Genomic DNA, 22396 nt, shown 5'->3' on the forward strand with positions numbered 1-22396 from the left:
CTTCCCCATTTCGATTCAGGTGCCTTGTGTGAACAGAACATTACTTCGTGTACCGCCAACCCGTGTCATAATGGAGCCACATGTGAGGACTTCCTGGGCAGCTACAAGTGCATCTGCCTGTCCAAGAGCCAAGACGGTGTCCTGTACGGGGGCCACAACTGTAGTGAGCCCCTGGTGGGTTGTGGGGGCCATGAGTGCCAGAACGAAGCTGCCTGTGTGCCCTTCCTGAGCGAGGGAGTACATGGCTACAGTTGCACTTGCCAGGCAGGTTACACCGGCTCTTACTGCCAGACACCCACCACATTCTCCTTCAATGCAACCGGAGGCTACTTGCACTTGCGGACACCGCTTCTGGGTGCAGAAGCATATTTTAATATCACGCTAGGCTTTCGAACAGTTCTGGAGAATACAGTGCTGTTCCAGAGAGGCAGCGGAGGGGCTACTGTCAGCCTGGAGCTGCAAGGGGGCCGCCTGGCTCTCAAGCTTAAGAGTGACCCTCATCCAGACACCACCAGCTGGACATTGACACTGCCTCAGGATGTATCTGATGGTGAGTGGCACACGGTAGAGTCCGTACTTGGGGAAGGTTCCCTGCTGCTGCAACTTCTGGACCCCTGCCAGGAAGGAGATAACTGTGGTAGAGTTGCCAAAGTGGAGACAGGCCCTCTTGAGCTGGAGTCAGCTCTACAAAGCACCTTTATTGGAGGATTGGATGAGGGAGAGGGATCTGGATCATTCATTGGCTGTATGAGGGACTTGTTGGTGGACTCACAGTTGATGGTGCCGGAGGACTGGTTGAGCAGCTCAACGGTAAATGTCACGCAAGGCTGCAACCATCACGACCGATGCCTCTCTAGACCTTGTGAGAACCATGGAGAGTGTGTTAACCTGTGGCAAGGTTACCGGTGCAAGTGTCCGCGACCTTATGAGGGGCACAACTGTGATGAGGGTAAGGACACTAGGAAATTATCTGCCATTACCTTTCAAGATCTTAGGATGATCCTAAGTTCTCAAGTTTCATATAAGGGTCCAAGTTACAATAGTCAATAACACTAGAAGAGTTTTAGAAACTCTTAGGGGCGAATTGACTTAACAGTTGCACCACTTTGCGCTAGGTATTTCAATGTAAAAAAATGTCAATGCTAAAATAGCGTTCATTCATAGTGAATTCCTCCAATAAAGTGTGAAAGAGATTGAAAATTCTGTCATTATTTTAGTTTTTGGTTCAAAATCTTGTATGTTTTCTCTTTCGCTCACAGAGTATGTTACAGCCAGATTTGGGCAGGACGACTCCACAAGCTACGCTGTTTTCACCATCAACGACACATTAGAATCAGATTCACTCTCTCTGTCCATGTTCTTGCGCACACGGAAGGGTTCCGGTCTGTTGGTGCTGCTTTCCAACAGCACGTGCGAATTCCTGCGACTGTGGATTGATAAGGGAAAACTAAAAGTGCAAGTCAATGACTTGAATATCATTACAGGTGAAAGTTTGGTTAACAATGGTGAGATCCATTTTGTCAGAATTACCATCAAGGAAGGTCTAATGATTCTACAGGAGTCAGATCGGGAATTTATATCAACGAATGTTCAACCTGTTTCCACTCAGCTTGGGGTTAAGGTCTATGTTGGAGGGCTGGTTGATGGACAAAATTCATCTTCCTTTGGTGGTTATTTTAAAGGGTGCTTGCAGGATGTGCAGCTCAATGAAAGGAAGCTCCAGTTTTTCTCGTTTGGCACCTCTGCAATGTCATACAACCCAGACAGCATGGTTGATGTTACCGCAGGATGCACCTCTGATGACTACTGCTCTGTAAGTTACAATGTTACACGAATTGTTCACCCAATATTGAAAATTCTGTCATGATTTACATGTTGTTCCAAACCTGTATGGCTTTCTGTCTTGTGGGGGGTGGACCATACCTTCAAATGCCATGAGCTCTCAGCTTCAACAGGTCAATGATTAGGTTAAACTAGACCTGGCAGCTAGGTGGAAAAAAAGCAGTTTATCTTATTTGGCTTTATGATCCCCGGCTTTGGGTGAATTTGGGTTTCGCCCATCAAGAAACTAATCCAAAACACTAGGCAGATTCAAAAGGTTTTTTTGATCTTACTGTTACTAAAGCCTTTCTTACCTTTAATAAATGTTTTAAATACAATTTTACATTCATCAGATCATTTAAACACCAATTTTGTATCACTTTCCTCTACAGAAAAACCCTTGTCAAAATGGAGGCATGTGTTTCTCTTTATGGGATGACTTTACATGCAACTGCCCTCCTAACACAGCAGGGCGGCGCTGTGAGGAGGTGAAGTGGTGCGAACTTTCCCCTTGCCCACCACAAGCAGCATGCAGGACCCTTGATCAGGGCTATGAATGTGAGTATCTTAAAACATCTGACCATAATCTGTAAGAAATGTAAAACATGAGACTAAAGCCAAGTGCACACTGTGCAATTTTTACTGGCCTTAATGATCAGATTGTACAATATGCTCCTAGTGAGATCTTGGGTAAAAGCCATGGCGCAGTGTGCAAAATGATGTCAGACTGTACGATACAAATCGTGGCCAACAATTTGGCACCAAGAGACCTTTTTCACATTCTGGGTTTTGGAACATGGAAGTAAAGGTTTGCAGGGTAAACTCTGACAGCAGTGAATGGGAGATCACTTCACTTACCCATTTGCTCCAAGAGCAAAATAAAAAATCCACTATTACGTTTGAATGACTTTACAGAAGAGGAAAAAATAGAGAGGGGAAAATACCAAATCTGTTGTCCAGAATGACAGCACTGACTGGGAGTTTTATCTCATCTATCACTCAATATGTGTCAACATTGTTAAATGAAAAACTATCGATAATTCTAGCATTCACTTTGGTGAAATATTGAGGATTTAATACAGGATATTTTCAAACTGATTGCCAGGTCTTTGGATTGAATTGTCAACAAAATGAGGAAAATGTACTGTATATTACATTATTCTGAATATATAAAAATCCCTGAACAATGTGTTATTTTTTGTGATGCTTTAGACATAATTATAGATCTCCCCATTGTGGGAAGAATCATTGAATAATACCAAACTGAGCCTGGTTGGCAGCCTAAATTAATAGATTTTTATTGAATGCCAGACCATAATTGTTTCAGAGACTGCTCTCTTGCCTGTTAATCTCACAATATGCCTACACAATTTAGATCCTCAGGGGCAGATTTGTTTATGGTAGGATTAGTCTGCATTGGACTAAGTATGGTTTACATCCGTCTGTCATTTTAATTCATTTGATTCAGTCTCAAGTCATAGTCTGCGCTCAGGAAGAGCATCTTGCAGCATACAGTAATTTGACTTTAACCGAAAACACAAGTATGTATTTAATCAAGCTCCCAGAAGCTAAATGACTCGCCAACTTCAGGACAGTGCCATCATCTGTTAATTAAATGGCACAAAAGAGGATTAGCATACGTACCGTGCTGGCTGCCTTAGATGATTTTTAAATAGCCAATAGCCTTTAGTTTACGTCACAGACATGAACATTATTTGCTACTTACTATTTCTAGATAGAGGCAAGTGGTATTAGGAGGGACATTCTTGTTTTGAGCCCAAATTAATGAGTGCAGATCTATTTGGTCCATTATTTAACTACGTATATCTGCTAAAAGTGAATTTTATGAACATTAAAGAGTAAACTAGCATATAGATTACCTTGACGCAAAAAAACATACACTAAGTGGTCATTCAGTCCACGCTGTTGCTCTGCGTCTCGCTGTTTTTCAATGTCTTGCACAGGAGCGCAACATTATTTTAAGCTATGTAAAGGTAAAATTAACTTCATCTGTTAAAAAAACATCTTGAGATACCTGCATTCTGTTCTATTTGTTGCTCTGCTTCTTGCTTTTTTCAGCGCAAGAACACATTCAGTCTGAACAGCCACAAAACTTCACTTTTGATTTCATGTGGTCTAACAATTGTTATAGAAATGAATGCAAACTATTTTTGCCTCTGTTTCATGCAGGTATTACAAATGTGACTTTTCAGGATAACACCACTCTTGTATACCGTGGGAATGGGATGATATCACGCCACCTCACCAGCATTGTTTTCAACATCCGTACACATAAAAGAAATGCAGCGGTGTTACATGCAGAAAGTGGTCCAAACTTCATCACAGTGTCCATTCAGGATGGCTATCTGGTCCTAGAGCTTCTCAGTGGATCTTCCTTCTCCTCATCATCACCTCTCTCACCCCTGACCCTATACAGTCCAAGGCCAGTGGCTGATGGAGAGTGGCATGTTGTGGAGCTTCTAATGGCCAATCCTTGGGCTAACAGCTCACAGTGGACCCTCGTTCCCCTAAATGAAAAGGATGAGCCAACATTGTCCGACTCCATGGCTGGAAACTTGGACTTCCTCCGAGAAAACGTAGATATTCTCCTGGGAGGATTGGGCCCCGAGTCTAGCTGGAATCTGATTGGTTGTTTGAGTAATGTTGAAATTGGTGGAATTGTGCTTCCATATTATGGACCCGCAGAAGTAAGGTTTCCACGCAAACAGAAAGAGAAGTTCCAAAAGATATCTGAGGTACCTGTCCAGACCGGATGTGTTGGTGAGGTAGTGTGTGAACCTAACCCTTGCCTACATGGGGGCATCTGTGAGGATCTCTTCAACATCTTCAACTGCTTCTGTCTGCCAGGCTGGGTCGGCAATCACTGTGAGCTGAACACAGACACCTGCGCTTCCAACCCCTGCCACCATGGCTACTGCAGTGTGCATGGTCTTACGTACAACTGCACATGTGAGAGTGGCTACACCGGCACTAATTGCGAGGAGAAAAAGGATGTCTGTTCAGGGCAAAAGTGTGCTAATGGAGGAACCTGCTTGCATGGCATAAACAGCTATTCCTGCCTCTGCCCCGAGAGTTTTACCGGGCCACGTTGCACGTGAGTCTAACTTGTAATTCGAATGCGTTTTAAGCAGGTGACTTGATTTCATTATATAAACCTTTTTTCTCAATGTGAAGTGTTCCACGATTACAGTCCAGTGTTTTCACTCAGTGCATATGTTCTTTGTGGTAATGTGATTTTTAGCGTATTCAATTTGTAAAAACTGCCAAAAAAGGCATGTGGTTTCATAATGCCAATGCATTACAGAGTCACTATGACTGTCTTTTGTCAGTGCCTCACCCATCAAATTTAAAGTAGTGGGTAGACATGAAGCTACGGCCAGTCTTAATTTACACAGTTTTTTGTTTTAGTCATAGTTTAATCTTTTGATTAAAAATTCAATTTTAAAATGAGTCAATATTCATTTATGTCATATTCTTTCATTTTAGTCAGTTTTACTCTGACTTAAATAGCATTGTAGCAAATCCAGGGAATGAGGAAGTGGAAGACAGCACTCTCCTTTCAAACAGGACAGTCTTTATTTACAAACAGTATTCGCGTTTCAGAGAAGCACTCAAAAACCACACACACAGGTGAAGACTGTCTTTTCCTTCTGCCGCCATCTCCTACCCTTTTATCTCCGCCACAGCTCACTGAAAACACAAACAGCTGTTTGCACAGGTGTAAATCCTTAACCATTCAGCTTTCCACAGATCGGCGCATCCACATCCACATACCCCCACAGCCTGACTCAGGCCGGGGACCGTCCGGCCTGCCCCCGACTCCCCCCATTCCGAGAGAGGAAATCAGCAAAAGCCATCTGCGCCCCAGGCCTGTGGACCACCTCAAACTTAAAGGGCTGAAGTGCCAGATACCAGCGAATGATCCACGTGTTGGTATCCTTCATGCGGTGCAGCCATTGGAGCGGGACATGGTACGAACAGAGGGTGAATGCCCATCCAAGCAGGTAGTTTCAGGAGGGTGAGGTCTGCCCATTTGATAGCTAGACACTCCTTCTCTATTGTGCTGTACTTCGTCTCTCGCACTGAGAGCTTCTGACTAATGTACATCATGGGGTGCTCCTCCCCCTCCTGGGATAATATGCCCCCCAACCCCCTGTCCAATGCGTCTGTATGTAACACAAAAGGGAGAGAGAAGTCAGGAGAATGCAAGAGTGGCCTGCCACAGAATGCAGATTTCACTTGAGTAAATGCCTGTTGGCACAGCTCCATCCACTGGACCAGATCTGGTGTTCCTTGGAACTGTCTCACCTCCTTGTTGGACTTGGATCGCGGACTGTGTGGCTGCTGTCTTATCAATTTGGGGATGCACTTGTCCATGACCCAAGTGGAAACCCAGATACCGTACCCCCATTTAATTGTACAATTCCTCAGATTCGCTGTGATTCTCAGCGATCTCAGGATGGCCCTCAGGTGCTGAATATGCCACTGACAACCATTAATATAAATAATAATATCATCTAGATAGACGTGGCATATGCGGTGTGCATGAGGAGAATTTTGTCTATGAGTCGCTGAAATGTAGCCGAGCCCCAAACAAACTGAAAGGAAGTGTAGCAAATTGGTGTAACCCAAACAGAGTTGAAAAGGCAGTTTTTTCTTGGGACATGGGAATCAAGAGCACTGCCAATAGCCCTTTGTTAAATCTAGTGTCGAATAAAAGCGAGCCACACTGAACCGATCGAGCAGTTTGTCAATGCATTGGGTACGCATCGAATTTAGACACCACGTTAACTTTTCTATAGTCCACACAAAACCGGACCGACCTGTCAGCCTCAGGGACCAAGACCACTGGGCTGGACCAGTCACTGTGGGACTCTTCGATTACCCCCATATCAAGCATGGCAGCAAGTTCTTTCCAGACCACCTTTTTTCTTGTGTTCTGGTAACCGATAGGGGTGGAAATGTACCATCATTCCCAGGGTCATTTAAATGTGGTGTTCTCTGAGGTTTGGACAACTGGGTAGATGTGAAAATATGTCAGAAAACTCCTTTTGCAACCTGGCGAAATAATTGACTAGGGAGAGGTGGTCTCCTCAGGGGACTGGGGTGGTTTGATGGGTGGTTTTTATGTCCACCTCTGGTCCTAGCTACACCCTCTCTAGAAAGACCATCGCCAAAGCAATGGGTACCACCTCTCTCCACGATTTTTAGAGATTCAGGTTGTAAATTTGCCATGCTCCACCTCTATCCGTTCATTTACCCAACTCATCGCGTGACATCAAAGGGCCCTTGCCACTTGGCCAATAATTTAGAGTATGATATGGGTAATAACACGAGGACCTTATCTCCCTGTGAGAATTATCGTAGCTAAGTGCCCCTGTTATACAGCCGGGATTGCCATTCCTGGGCCTGGAGCAAATTCTCCTGTTTTAGTTGCTCCAATGTGTGGAGTTTTGCTCTCAGGTCCAGAACTTATTGAATTTCAATTTAAATTCTGAAGGTCCCTCCTCCCAATTTTCCCTTAGAATGTCTAAGACGCCCAAGGCTTACAGCCATAGAGTAAATAACATGGGTTCTAGCCACTTATCCCAATTTCACTTGTCTTTGTGTAAGAACTTCCGAACCATGTTTTTAAGGGTCTGAGTAAATCGTTCAACCAGGCTGTCCATCTGAGGATGGTGTGAATTGACTTAATCCCCAATAGTTCATAAAGATCCCAGTTGCATAATCCACCAAGACTAATACAAACCGATGCCACCATGCCGTCCGTTCTAATGGGCCGACAAGGTCCATGGCAATTCTTTTGAAGGGAACCTCAATGAAAGGAAGAGGGCGCAATGGCACTTTTAGGGTGGCTGGGGGATTCACCAAATGACATTCGCAAAATGTCGCACACCACTTGCGTACATTCCTGTGAATACCTGTTCAATAAAAGTGGGCCATGAGACGGTTCAGTGTCATATCTTGCCCTAAGTGACCCACCATCGGATTATAGTGAGCCGCCTGAAAGACCATTTTCAGAAGCAACTTTTCAGAATTAACAACTGTGTTGTATCTTCTTTTGTTTGGGTGTCCTGCATCCATGTGGATGAGAGGCATAAATGTAGTGAAATGAATGCATTTTCAAACTTTTGACTTAGGTTAGGAAGCAACCACACATAACACCCAAATATTGTTGCAACAAGTTTTGCACATGTAAGCACCACAAGAAATGTAAAAATCTAGTTGGTTTAGGAGTTATTGTCTAAGTTAAGCCTACTTTGTGCATTTGTGTGCATCCAAAGGCCTAATTTGAGGCTTCTACAGCAAAGCAATACACAAAAGCATCTTGAAGGAATAGTGTTTGTTCCTTCTAAACAACATCAAACCAAGCCAAGAAGAAACATGTCTTAGAAATAAACCTGTTTTTTAAAAAACATTGCTAGTTTCATGAAGCTACACTGTTAAAAAAAATGGAATGCAAAACAGAAATGTACTCTTTGTACAATGAAACAGTCCAAACCGCACACAACAGTTGCCATCAACGAAACAAAGCGACTTGAATGAATCAAGAACCCTAAGGGACTGGTTTGTTATGAAGGCAATGCAAATCATATAATTGCTTTTATGGTGTTCTTTTGCTAGTATTAGTGTGTTGATGTGTCTTTTGCCACTTGTCATTTAAAATCTGTAATGGTAATAATAGTTTCTGCCGAGAGTGCCCATCCTCCAGTGGTTGCGTTAGGCCTTCAGGGTGGCAAGTCTGCAGCCATTTATCTCATAAACATGTTTTGTTGCCAGACTGCTTCATAGCACTCCTTTGAAACTGCCTTGCAGGCAGCCTTGAGACATAATATATCTATCTTTTCCCTACTACAGAGTTAGAGAGATCTATGTTGTAAAGTTTTGCTTAAAAAAAAAAATCTCAAGAAGAATGATGGTTGCTGTTTGTTTGTCTCTTTCCTACTCCCTCTCTCTCACAACAGCATTCAGATTCAAGAGGCTCCATGGTACGTGGTTGTCAGGAGCATGTAAGTGTTGTTTTGCTATTGACTTTCTTTCTTTCTTTCTTTCTTTCTTTCTTTCTTCCAAATTGTCTCTGTAGAATTAAATCAGTTACACTAAGCCACATTTTCTTGCCTAAGACTTGTCATATCATAACACTTTGTCCATACCAATGGGGGTCTTCATATTAGCTGTATGTTAATCCATATAAGGGGTCACTTTAGTGTATTCTCTTTGTATTGTGGTCAAAGGTCCATTCACATGCTAATTTCATTATTCTGATCATGGGCAAATCCTCTTTTGTGCTGGAGAAAGAAGTGGGGGGTGCAGATAGTAGCCTCTTACATAGTCATCAAAAGGAGAGGATGGCTTCTTCATCATCTGTTTTGCTTCTTTCTTCTTCCTCATCCTCCACGTCCCCAGAGCCCCCAAGCTCCCAGTGTCCATCTGTGGTGATGAACAGAGGAACTACACATGTTTCAATGGGGGGAACTGTTCTGAGACCTACATGATGTGTGACTGCCTTCCTGGGTTTTCGGGTCACTGGTGATTATTCCTCTACTTTCTTTGTTCATACATTCACAGAAATGTGTTTTAAAGAATTTCATTGTCATATTTCAGCTCATAATAACAGGGTTTTCAATGCATTTATATTCAAAAAGTAATATTAATAAAAATTAATAATTAAGCAAATGTGAATGTATAATGTAAGCAAAAATGAGGCAATGCTATATTGTAAAAATATGCAATATAGCTGTTATATTGTGTATTTTAGCACAAATGGAATGATCTATTAAAGGGATAGTTCACCCAAAAATGAAAATTCTATTAATTTTCTCATCCCAGTGTTGTTATAACCCTATATGACTTTCTTTCTTTTTCTTAACACAAAGGGAGAAATTGTGAAAATTGTTGTGCTTAGTGATGTCATACAATGGCAGTTTATGGTGTTACAACATCTGGATTGGGGCGGGGCGCTGGTTGGTTTTGGGTTGCCCTCGGCGAACAGACGGGGTGCACACTCTTGAGCTGCACCGGGGCAAGATGTGAGAGAACGAGGGAGGAATGTGGCAGGGCGGAGGGCGGGGCCAGGTCGTGATCCTACACACCCGGTCCCGTATTAGGCTAATCAAGCCTCTGAGGGATAAAGGTCGACTGCAGAGGATCGTGCGGGAGAGAGAGATCGTTAACGGACATGTCCGTCATGTGTGTGTTTGTGTTGTCTTTTAAGTTTATCATTAAACTATTATTTATATTGTCAAGTCGACTTAGTTTACAAAACAAGACAGTCGTTGGGGTTAACATAAACTGTGCTACAACTAACAACGAACAAGAACTGACAAGGATGGACCTGAGCTAGAAGGTATAAATGCACAAGGTGCTGGTGAGGGAATGGAGAACAGGTGGCTGTGATGATGGGCAGTGCATTCTGGGAAACATAGTCCGGGGGGAAACAGAAGACAGGATGAAAACCACTTCGAAATAAGACTCCTAGGACACATGGTGACTGTGACACAGCCTTATTTTTTTGAGAGTCAGTTCACAGCAGATGGAGTTATCCATGAGAGGCAGAAAATAGAAAACAAGCGATCGATAGAATGTAACGTTGTTCGTCATGGCTAGTTAGGACAAAAACTGTCCTAACCAGCTGGTAACTCTGATTAGCATATAAAATATACCTTTTATCATGCGCCGTTTGCCATCAGTTTAGGACGCGGCGTGACTGTGGCTGCCTGTAGCCTCCTCTATGCTAAAGTTTGATTGCCGAGTACTTCAGACATGTAAGTGCAAAACGTTTCACTTGAACACACCAATGACGCGAGGGGACTGCGTGACATGTTGCTCTCGTGCCCTATCATGAACGCACACAGGAGGTCAATGGTCAATGAATATTTTCACTAAATAATACATTATATTAATTTTTTTTTTCTCACCAAATTTTATCGTATGCTTTCATAACAATCATGGGTCTCATGGAATAATTTATTAGACTTCTGATTTATACTTTTGCATTATTTTGAAGATTGAAGAGATGGTCACCATAACATCATAACATGACATCACTTGAGCGCAAAATTTTTCACAATTTCTCCCTGTGTGTTAAGAAAAAGAAAGAGTCATATAGGGTTATAACAACACAGGAATTAGTAAACAATGATCTTTTTGAAACAACTAATCCTTTAACCAATCAGAACTATCCTAAACTGTCTATTTTATAAAGATTGTTATAATATGTGTACTGAATTTTTTTTTTACTATCATTTATATTTGTCACTTAGGTGTGAGCTTGAACTTGACGAATGTAAATCCAACCCTTGCTTGAATGGTGGCTACTGCCAGAATATGGTCAACAAGTTCCAATGTGTCTGTGAAATGACCTTCGCCGGAGAGACCTGTGAAGTCGACGTAAGCGACCTTTACTTTTACATGGCGGCTTTGTTTTGGCAAAACCTCTTCCAGTTTCTCTCCTACCTCATTCTGCGAATGGACGATGAGCCTGAGGTAGATTGGGGTGACAATGAATAAAGGGGTGGGTGGAGTTGGGAGGTGTGGCTAAGGAACCTTTCTTCCACATCTGTTCAATTGAAATCCACTGACAATTGGGTGTCAATTGAAGCTTTAGTAGACATTTAAGAGTAGAATGGAGAACTGATTTGGAAAAGTTGGTCTGCTTCACAACTAAAAACACCTTACTGTAAGTAATATGTGCAGTCAGATGTTTCTGCAGATTGTATTATCAATGGTATATATACCATGCTTTTTTCCTACTTTAAAGTAAGTTATTTTATATAATATTTAAAACGATATTCATTGTCATTGAACATACAGTACATATGCAGATGATATTAAATTCTGATTAATTGTCTCAGGAATATGTTATGAAATCTGGATTCATAACACTAATTTTAAGTCACTCTAATAGAAAAGCAATACAACATGTACTGAATTGGAAAAATATATGCATGGACTCAAATATACTGCATATTTATTGTACCAGCCTCTTTGATAAATCAAAGTAACCACTCTGTGCCTTAAAATGACAGTTTTCATAAGTGCAAATGTTCCAGGCAGCACATCTGTCAATGAAAACATGTTATTCCTTGACAGTATTTCAAATGATTCTTAATTCAAAGTTTCTCTTTGGACAATGGTAGTCTGATTTCAGGGAAGAGTTTGTATATTTCAATAACAATACTACTACTTTAATCTTGAATTATTACACATCAACTTCACAGAAGAGATTAAGTACATTTCTTACGTTTCTGAGAAAATGGTTATCGTTATTCCAAAGACTTGTCTATAAAAATTATATTTTTAAGGGATAGTTCACCCAAAAATGAAAATTCTCTCATCATTTGCTTACTCCCGTGCCATCCCTGAGTCTTTTTTCAGCTGAACTCAAGGAATTTTAGAAAAATATCTCAGCTCTGTAGGTCCTTTCAATGCAAGTGAATGGTGACCAGAACTTTGAAGCTCAAAAAAAGCCTATAAAGGCAGCATTAATGTAATCCATACGACTCCAGTGGTTTAAAACTGTATGTCTTCTGAAGCGATGCCATCAATTTGGGTTAAAAAATAGATCAATATTTAAGTCCTTTTTTACTACAAATCTCCACTTTCACTTTCAGAAACTGAAAGCCAAAATTTATAGTATAAAGGGACTTAAATATTGATCTGTTTCTCACCCAGACCTATCATATCACTTCTAAAGACATTGATTTAAGCACCGAAGTTGTATGAATTACTTGTATGCTGCCTTTGTGTGATTTTTGAAGCTTGAAAGGTCTGGTCACCATTCACTTGTGTTAAAAGGACCTACACAGCTGAGATATTCTTCTAAAAATCTTAATTTGTCTTAAAAATGTCATACACATCTGGGATGGTATAAGGGTGAGTAAACGATGAGATAATTTTCAATTTTGGGCGAACTATCCCTTTAACGTGTTTGTTTTTTGTTTGTTTGTTTGTTTGTCTCCTGTCTTTTCCGTTAGCTCCTTTCTTAGTATTTATTTCCATCAATTTCATTTTCATTTACACTCAACAATATTGATCAACGCTCTTCACTTAAGTATCTTAAAATCACATTTTTACTTCTTCTGTAATGTTTTGCTATATATTTAAACTCGCAATGCCCCACTCAACGTTGTTCAGTAGTTTGTGCTCTTTTGTCATGTGTTAATCTGTCTGTTCATTTCTATGTTAGCGCTCATGACCAGATTGTGTACATTGTCTCTGTCTGTAGATGATTGTCTGTCTTCAAATAAAACATTTCTCTCCATATTATCCATCCCCGATCTGTTTTTTGTTCTCTGTCGGATTTGATTAGCTGTCTTTCCTCTGTCATTACATATACAGAGACATTGACTGTGCCAATGGCACATCATGAAGGTTTTGAAGAATGTTGCCACATTGTGATAGACAGACTCACTAAACTTGAGGTGACAGACATAACAAAGATGTAGCTGCACTGAAAAACCCATGGCAGGTGTGTTGAGTCAGCAATTTTTGTGTAATCCTGACATCATAGGATGTTGAAACCAGGCAAAAAGTGTATACTGGGAAAGTCTGAAAGTTTTTTTCTCCTAAAGTAATGACAGTATACTTGTTGGAGTCTCACTGAGGGCTGTTTTGAGCCAAAAAGGACATTGGTGATAAAGCAGGGGATCTCAACATTGTGAGCAGGATGTTTTAGATAATTTAACATTTTTATGGCATGTTCAGGTGTCAAATGGTATAACCCAAAGAAAAATACAAAAAATGTTTGAAGACTGAAAAATATATATAAACTCAGCAAAAAATGAAACGTCCCTTTTTCAGGACACATAATTTCAGAATACATAATTTTGTAAAAATCCAAATAACTTTACAGATCTTTTTTGTAAAGGGTATAAACAATGTTTTCCATGCTTGTTCAATGAACCATAAACAATTAATGAACATGCACCTGTGGAACGGTTGTTAAGATACTAACAGCTTATTGACAGATGGTTGGCAATTAAGGTCACAGTTATAAAAACGTAGGACACTAAAGAGACCTTTCTACTGACTCTGGAAAAACACCAAAAGAAAGATGCCCTGGGTCCCTGCTCATCTGCGTGAACGTGCCTTAGGCATGCTGCATGGAGGCATGAGGACTGCAGATGTGTCCAGGGCAATAAATTGCAATGTCTGTACTGTGAGACGCCTAAGACAGCGCTACAGGGAGACAGGAAGGACATCTTATCGTCCTCGCAGTGGCACAGACTATGTGTAACAACACCTGCACAGGATTGGTACATCTGAATATCACGCCTGCGGGACAGGTACAGGATGTACAGGACTGCTCAAGTTACACCAGGAACACACAATCCCTAAATCAGTGCTCAGACTGTCCGCAATAGGCTGAGAGTGGCTGGACTGAGGGTTTGTAGGCCTGTTGTAAGGCAGGTCCTTACCAGACATCACCGGCAACAACGTCGCCTGCGGGCACAAACCCACCTTCGCTGGACCAGACAGGACTGGCAAAAAGTGCTTTTCAATGACGAGTCATGGTTTTGTCTCACCAGGGCTGATGGTCGGACTCGCATATATCGTTGAAGGAATGAGCGTTAAACTGAGGCCTGTACTCTGTAGCGGGATCGATTTGGAGATGGAGGGTCTGTCATGGTCTGGGGCGGTGTGTCACAGCATCATCAGACTGAGCTTGTTGTCATTGCAGGCAATCTCAATGCTGTGCATTACAGGGAAGACATCATCCTCCCTCATGTGGAACCATTCCCGCAGGCTCATCCTGACATGACCCTCCAGCATGACAATGCCACCAGCCATACTGCTCGTTCTGTGCGTGATTTCCTAGTAGACAGGAAAGTCAGTGTTCTGTCATGGCTAGCGAAGAGCCCGGATCTCAATCCCATTGAGCACATTTGGGACCTGTTGGATCGGAGGGTGAAGGCTAGGGTCATTCCCCCTAGAAAAGTCTGGGAACCTGCAAGTGCCTTGGTGGAATGGTGATTGTGACCAAAATTGTGCAAAAGCACAACAAAGTCCAACCTCCCCAAGATGTCCTGATGTGTAACTTTTAACTTGCAAGCAGGGTGCTAGTATGTGGGTTAAAGATAGCCACTTTCCACTTAGTTAATCCTGCCTAACAGGATAGATGCTGGTGAGAGGTTCTTATCTCATGCTAAGACATATTACGTTCTCTGAACTCTGCTGTTACCTTACACAACAGTGAACAAAGTCATTTTTTCTTCACACCTAGATATAAACAAAACTTTGGTCAGATGTTTAAAATATTGTTCACTCTCTTGGGATGAAGACCCCAAACATATCAGTGCCTAATAACAGCTGATTTCTTTTACATGGAGCTTGGTCATCTCATGTTGTCACATAATCAGCTTAATTCTACTCACTTTGTCTTGGTAACTTCCCTATAACAATTTTTGGTTGTTGGTGAAAAATATGCCTGTGAAAAGTAGGGATGTCTCGATATGAGGCTTGGGATCGATGCATTTTTCAAACAACGATAATCAGAAAATGTTCCAGATGAACATGTTTATTCAGAAATAAATAGTGCTGCTCACTGCACTATTGTGTCTTTGTCTCTTCAAACTAATTTCTCAACACCGCTTCAGTAAATTATGAGCAGCTGGGTAAAATAAAGGGGGTCGCACAACGTCTAGCAGATGACATGGCACATTCTAAAATTGGGCTGCTCAAAATTCTGCAGCGCCACGGAGCTCAACTCGCACAGATTTCCATGAAACTAGACCCAAATCATTGTCAAAGGACAAAGATTATTTATATTGTGTATATGTATCTTTTATTTAACCTACACAATATATTTTCAGTTACAAGTATGTCGTTTTGTGGTTTGACAACTTGAATGAAACCTATTTAAAGCTACATATAAAAAAACTGCATAATGATTTCTGATCGTATAGTTACACCAGTTTCATACACTAACCTGCAAACTCATCAACGTCACTTTGTTCATTCTTGAAGAAATACAAAAACCATTGTAACTTTTGTGTATCCACAACTGCCACCTGTATTGCATCAATACGTCCTGTGTTGTGAGACCTGTGCCCTATCCGCTTCTCAGTGAATATTATATAAATCTCTTGGTCTCCCAACCCTATTACGCCAGACTACATGAAACAAGGCCAAGTGAGAGAATTGGAAAGCACACAAATTAGGCTTTTTATTTAAATGTCAGCTTATGTTAATATATCGAATATATCAATAAAATAATGTGCCGATTTTATGACATGCCTACTCAATATCATTTTTTGGAGAACGAATAGGAGTACTGACTTTCTTTTCGGTACTCGATGCGATACCTGTTTTTATATATATATATTCCATATTCAACTGTTTAAATTTGATCGTCAGAGCATCACAGATGTGAGATATTGCTTAAAATGAATACAATTACTATTGATTTATTATTAATATTATTATTATGGTAACACTACAATAAGGTTCCATTCGTTAACTTATAGTTAATAGTTTGTTCATGATACCTAATGCATTAACTAATGTTTTTACATCATTTATTCATCTTTGTTAATGTTAGTTAATAAAAATACAATTGTTCATTGTTAGTTCATGTTAACTAATAGTGTTAACTAATGTTAACAAATGTAACCTTATTGTAAAGTGTTACCATTATTAGTAGTAGTGATATATTTATGTTGTACTGTTTTCCATTTAAATTTAGCTTTTATTTTGAAGTCCTTCCCATTTCTGTGTGTTTTGATGGTAGCTTCTCACCTCCAGAAAAGAAGGTCGCTATGTGACCCGCTGTAATTATTTAACCACTAAAAGCTGCCATTTCATTAAATACATATGCATTCTCTGTATGTGCTGCATGCTACATACTGAATTAGCATTCTGCTTGCCGTTCATCTGCTACAAACATAGCGTATGATGATCATTATTGTGTTTTAGAGCTCCTTGCTATGAGCAGCCAGCTTCACATTTACATTCAAACATTCTCATGCTGCCTTCACATGCAATTGGAATGATTGGAAATATGCGTTTCCAACTCTGAATTTGCACATGAATGACCTCAAGTTGTTATTACGAGATCATTTTGAGTGTTTCTGAGATGTGAGGAGTCATAAACTTTCAAGATGGTGTAGGAGAGTACGATTTCTGTTGTGAATGACAAAATTTAGAATTTTTTCTAAATATAGTTAATTGTTAGCACTTGAAATTTCAGTCATATTCATTTACTGTATGTATATCATAAACCTTTTGGGCAGAGGTGGCTCAGCAGTTAAGGCTCTGGGTTACTGACCAGAAGGTCGGGGGTTTAAGCCCCAACACTGCCAAGACACCACTGTTGGGCCCTTGAGCAAGGCCCTTGACCCTATCTGCTCCAGGGGCGCTGTATCATGGCTGACCCTGCGCACTGACCCCAGCTTAGCTGGGATATATGAAAAAAATAATTTCACTGTATATATGCAAAAACAATTATGTATAATGTGTGACAATAGAGCCATTATTATATTATTATGATGTACATTTGCACTCAAATGCAATTTTCGTCAGCAAGCTAAATGAGTAATATGTATTATGGTGTCAAAATAAAAGTTCCTCAAGAAATATGTATGAATAAATCTGGTGTTGTCCATGTTTCCTGTTCTTTCTGTCAACAAAGCACTTGAATGTGAAATACTTGTAATTACCACTCCAGAAGTAGAAAGTAGGATAATTCTGATAGCATGAAGGCAGCAATAAAACAAGATCTAAATACTTTAAAAGCATGCAGCACATGCAAACTATATTTTTATCTCATAAAATTGCAGCCTTTGCGGTTTAATAATCACACTAGGACTTCCCTTTCAAAAATCAAGAGTTCATGGCAAATTGCTGCAAACTACTGATTATATTCACATGCAAATTCGCTTTGTGGCCTATTGTCTATTGTTGCCAAAGGTTTGCTGCAGGTTTACCACTACTGTTTAAGAGCTGCAAACATCAGCAGTTAATCACAAGTATTTGCATGTGAAAATAATGAGCGTCAAATATGTTTGCGGCTAGTTTGCAAAAACTCTAGATTTTTTTGTAAGGGATCACGACTTCAATTTATCCGTTTAATTTTTACGTAATGAAATCGTCAGATGGTATCGTTTTTTGTTATTGGAGCATTTTTACGGACATGATTACAAGTACCCGAGCGCAGTATCAAACTCGATTCCTATACCAGTACGGTACTGCCCTAGTGAACAGGGTATTTCTACAATGGCAACTGTTAATGAAAAACGTTTGCTTTTGTATGATCAGTCCAAGACTGTTCTATCAGCCAGTGAAACATAAAAAACATTAGATTACAAATTTACTTGTAGTCCTTATCTTCCACAATTATTTATAAAAAATATTAGTGACTCATCTTTTACAAATTTTTGTCAAAAAAAATAAATATATAATGCTCTCCCTTATACCAATTGTATCTGAGTAGCAATAGCAAGTAGCTCATCATGGTTTTTAGGGGCTGTGACGTAACCTAAAGGCTATTGGCTACTTAAAATAGGTCTTAAATATGTCCTGTCCCAGCTTCCTGTTTTAACAGGAAATATGTCAGTGCATAAAAGAAGAATGCAAGAAAACAGTGTTTACATCAGATTTGAAATCATCGAGTTAATCTCTGCTGATACTGGATAAGCCAGAAAGAAAGCCAACAAAGGTGTTTATGCAACGCCTAATAAGGGTAATGGACAAAAATATATGTGAGCCGATTGGTTTATACATAAACCAATTCTGTTTATGACCTCACTCCGATAAAGGAAAGCCATTTAAGGCATTTAGATTATCTTATCAATGTGGGCTAATTAAGCATAATTTGTGTAAGATCATGAATGTAGATACGCTCAATGTTTCATCTAGATGAACTATCCTTGCCTGATCTGAGAAACAAAATATTTTAGACTTCAGTTGAATTACTAATGCAATACCTTCAAAACTAGAACATTTATGCAGAGGTGAGTCGTAAATCATGCAACAGGAAAGCTAGCACAGTTCTAAAGCGCAGTATTTGACTGCTGAAGCATAAATGTGTCTCAGCGTGAGGAATCCGTGGGTCTGTGGTTCTGTTCCACGTCTGCAGGGAAAGTTTTTGTCTTCAGAGTGACAGTATAGTGCTTGGCCAGCAGAAAGGCGCAGCAACGTTCTGTGTGAAATGCAACTCAGCATCGTTGCAGGTCTGTGAGAGAGGGGGAAATATGTCGGGAGAAGCTTATCTCAGTGACAGGGTCGTTTGTCTGCTGAAAAGTATGGCAGTCTCTCTCTCACACATGAAACACTGCCTTCAGTTAGAGCAGTTGATGAGCTCAGCTCAGAGTTTCGGTGGCCGTGAGTTTCTTGCCTGTCGCTGTTGCTTCAACAGATGGAGTCAGAGCAGATGGGTTTGGTTGGATGAGCTAATTTTAGTTCTGAACATCAGTCCATCTATGCCAGTGTGTGAGAAGCCATGTCTGCTGGTATATATTGTTTACTGATTCAGGACACTATATACACATGACTGTTTTTTAGTTGAATTAAAAAAGAAATGGAATTTTCATTAAAGATTCCAGCTTGTCTATGCACAGTACTTGACTGCTAAATAGTTTAAAAATAATATATGGAGTTCATGCTCTATTTTAAACCTGAAAATACAAGTTTTTATGATTTTGAAACGTGTAAAATGAAACATTATCACATAAAATGAATACAAATTGTTTAAGATTGTACACAATTTCTTGGTCACTCCAAATGTGTCAATATGTAACACTGTTACAATTAATGTCTACAATTAACAGTTTTTGGTTAAATTATTTCAAATGACTCTGTGTGTGTGTGTGTGTGTGTGTGTGTGTGTGTGTGTGTGTGTGTGTGTGTGTATAAAAATATGGACAAATGCAAAAAAAGAAAATGAAAATACCTCAGATTACATACATTTCATGTGGCAGTCTGGTACAACATGCTAATTAACATTTTACTTTTATGCATTTGGCAGATGCTTTTATCCAAAGTGCATTCAAGGTATACAGTTTGGTGTTCCCTGGGAATCGAACCCATGACCTTGGCATTGCTGGCACCATGCTCTACCAGTTACAGGAACTACTTTGCTAGCAAGTAAAAACACTACAGGAAATTTCACCGCTAGCAGTAAAATAAATAAATAAAAAAAAAACATTCTCTTGAAAAAAAAAAAAGAAATATGACATTAAAAATTCAGAACAAATAATAATAATCAAATAATATAGAGAAATCTAGAGAATATTTTATTTGACCTAGTTCAGGAATTCCACACTATTCATTTTTATAAATAATATGCTAAATAAATGCAACAGCAAATAAATAAATAATATATATATACACATATACAGTACTGTGCAAATGTCTGCACAAAAGCACTTCTCTTAAGGTGGTTCTTTATACTGTATCTGCTACTTTAGTGTGTCCCAATATGAAATATACATTTTAGACTCCCAAACAATACAAAATCTTCTATAGCAAATAGAATAGAAGAACAGGGAGCCCTGCAACATATGTCATGTCCCCCACTGAACATTGAGTCAGTCTGAGATTACATAAAGAGACAGAAGCAATTGAGACAGCCAAAATGGATAGAAGAACTGTTGTGAATAATCCAAGAATCTTGGAACATCTGATCTGCCAACAACCAAGAAAAACTGTGTCCCTATGAGAATTGGGGACATATAGAATATTGTGTAGGCCCCCCTCGTGCTGCCAAAACTGCACCAACCCGTACCTCAGAATAGTATTCTGAGATGATATTCTTCTCATCACAATTGTACAGCTCCAGCTGTTTTGGAGGCATGAAGGGGACCTACACAATATTAGGCGGGTGGTTTTAATGTTGTGGCTGATTGATGTATATTGGCTCTACTAATTATTCTATATTTTTTTATGACACAATGAAGGCCTTTAATGCAGCAGCTAGAAAAAAAAATCTATATTATATTGTATATTTGTGCATCCCATCTCTGACTCCGGACACTTTTCTTTCCTCCAGCTGAACACAGCGAGTGTGACCTCTGACCTGTTGCTGTCCATCAGTTTGGTGTCTGTGGTTCTGTTGTTGGTTCTTTTCGGTGTGGCCACGGCTTTGGTGATGGCGCTCAACCGACGTGCCACACGTGGAACCTACAGCCCGAGCCGGCAAGAGAAAGAAGGCTCACGGGTGGAGATGTGGAACATTGTGCAGCCTCCGCCCATGGAGAGACTCATCTGAGCTGTTAACCTTTTTGTTTTTCTTCTGAACAACATGAGCCAGTCATGTAGTTATATTATGATTGTGGCTAGATCACCAACAGATTCATGAGACTATAAAGCCTTAAAGACAAAGAGCTTGAAGGCCTTCTTTATTCATTGATGATTTGGCAGCTATCAAACTCAAAGTCTTACAGATCATCATCACTTTTGATTGGACAATCTTCCAGATAATGGGTGTTTAATTTATGGGGGGTTATATGTGTAATGAACATCTATCAATGTTTTATGTACCTCTGAAAGCTTGAAGACTCATTGATTGTTGAATTGTGAAGTGCTGTTGACCATAGTAACTTGAACATTAATGTCTTTAACACTCGGTCCTAACCAGGTACGACATTACAAGTTTCAAGCATCAGGTAAGGCCTGAAGCGTTCTGTACATGAATGTGAAAGCCTTTAGATACTTGATTTTGTGCCTCAAAATGTGTCCGACTGCAACTCATAAGGCAACGGAAGTATCAACTGCATTTTCAGTGTTGCCACAAAGGGTGCTATAGAAGAATTAAGTTTAAACTCTTCTTCTACGGCAAGTGTCCTCTTTCAGTGGTCATATCTAGAAGTTTCAATGTGGGAAAGTCTTGCGAGAGTTGCATTTGCTGATACCAAGATTAGGGTTAGGTTTTCTGTGGAATCCAAAATAAACACAATGTCATATTAGACTCTCGCGAGACTGCGATGATTGAGGTTTCCCTTATAGGCATGAACATTTCAGGTCAACTACTCTTTTGGGAGAGCAACAGTTTGAAGAGAATCCTGCTGAGTTAGTTCAACTGATGACGCGACTGACCAGATGTTAATAATAAGCCTTATTTAGCATTCAATGCAGCATCAAGAAATGCAACAAAACTACATTTCTCATCATTATATGTGTGGCTTTGCTCTAAATTTTGTTGCATTGGTGCTAAAAAAGCTTCCTGCCTTCCCTAGTAAGTGAAAGAAATATTAAATTGCAAAACGGGTCGGTTCTTTCCGAGTAAAATCACTTGAATGCACATCACATTTCTGACCTTGTAAGTGCACAAACTTCCCAGTAAGAATTGAACGCACCATGTATTTATGTATAATAGATATTTGTGCTAGCAATGAGCTATAAAGACACATGAATTTGTCAAATTTGACTTCAATAACCAATATCAACTATGAATTCTTTAGCACAGAAACACACACATGGAATTGTTGTAATTTCCTGCTTTTGCTCTGTAAAAAATGTGTAAACAATAAATGATATGGTATTAAAACCACACGAAACCCTTTCAACAACCCAAAGCAAAATTATTACATGCTCATAATTAAGCCATGCATACTTA

At 40.0% G+C, this 22396-nt stretch overlaps 1 protein-coding gene across 1 annotated transcript in view; it reads left to right on the forward strand.

Moving 5' to 3' along the window:
• The window catches only part of crb1 (crumbs cell polarity complex component 1), a gene marked incomplete at its 5' end in the record, with an annotated part of 31076 nt that extends 9826 nt beyond the window's left edge, over positions 1-21250 (forward strand). Inside the window, 8 exon segments of the mRNA XM_052124238.1 lie at positions 20-949; positions 1260-1813; positions 2214-2379; positions 4012-4936; positions 8808-8852; positions 9250-9372; positions 11106-11232; positions 20831-21250. Of these exon segments, the coding sequence (XP_051980198.1) occupies positions 20-949; positions 1260-1813; positions 2214-2379; positions 4012-4936; positions 8808-8852; positions 9250-9372; positions 11106-11232; positions 20831-21049 (3089 nt within the window).
• Between the last annotated feature and the right edge of the window lie 1146 nt (positions 21251-22396).

This window comes from Xyrauchen texanus, chromosome 50 (assembly GCF_025860055.1).
Source record: "Xyrauchen texanus isolate HMW12.3.18 chromosome 50, RBS_HiC_50CHRs, whole genome shotgun sequence".
NCBI classification, from domain to species: Eukaryota; Metazoa; Chordata; class Actinopteri; order Cypriniformes; family Catostomidae; genus Xyrauchen; species Xyrauchen texanus.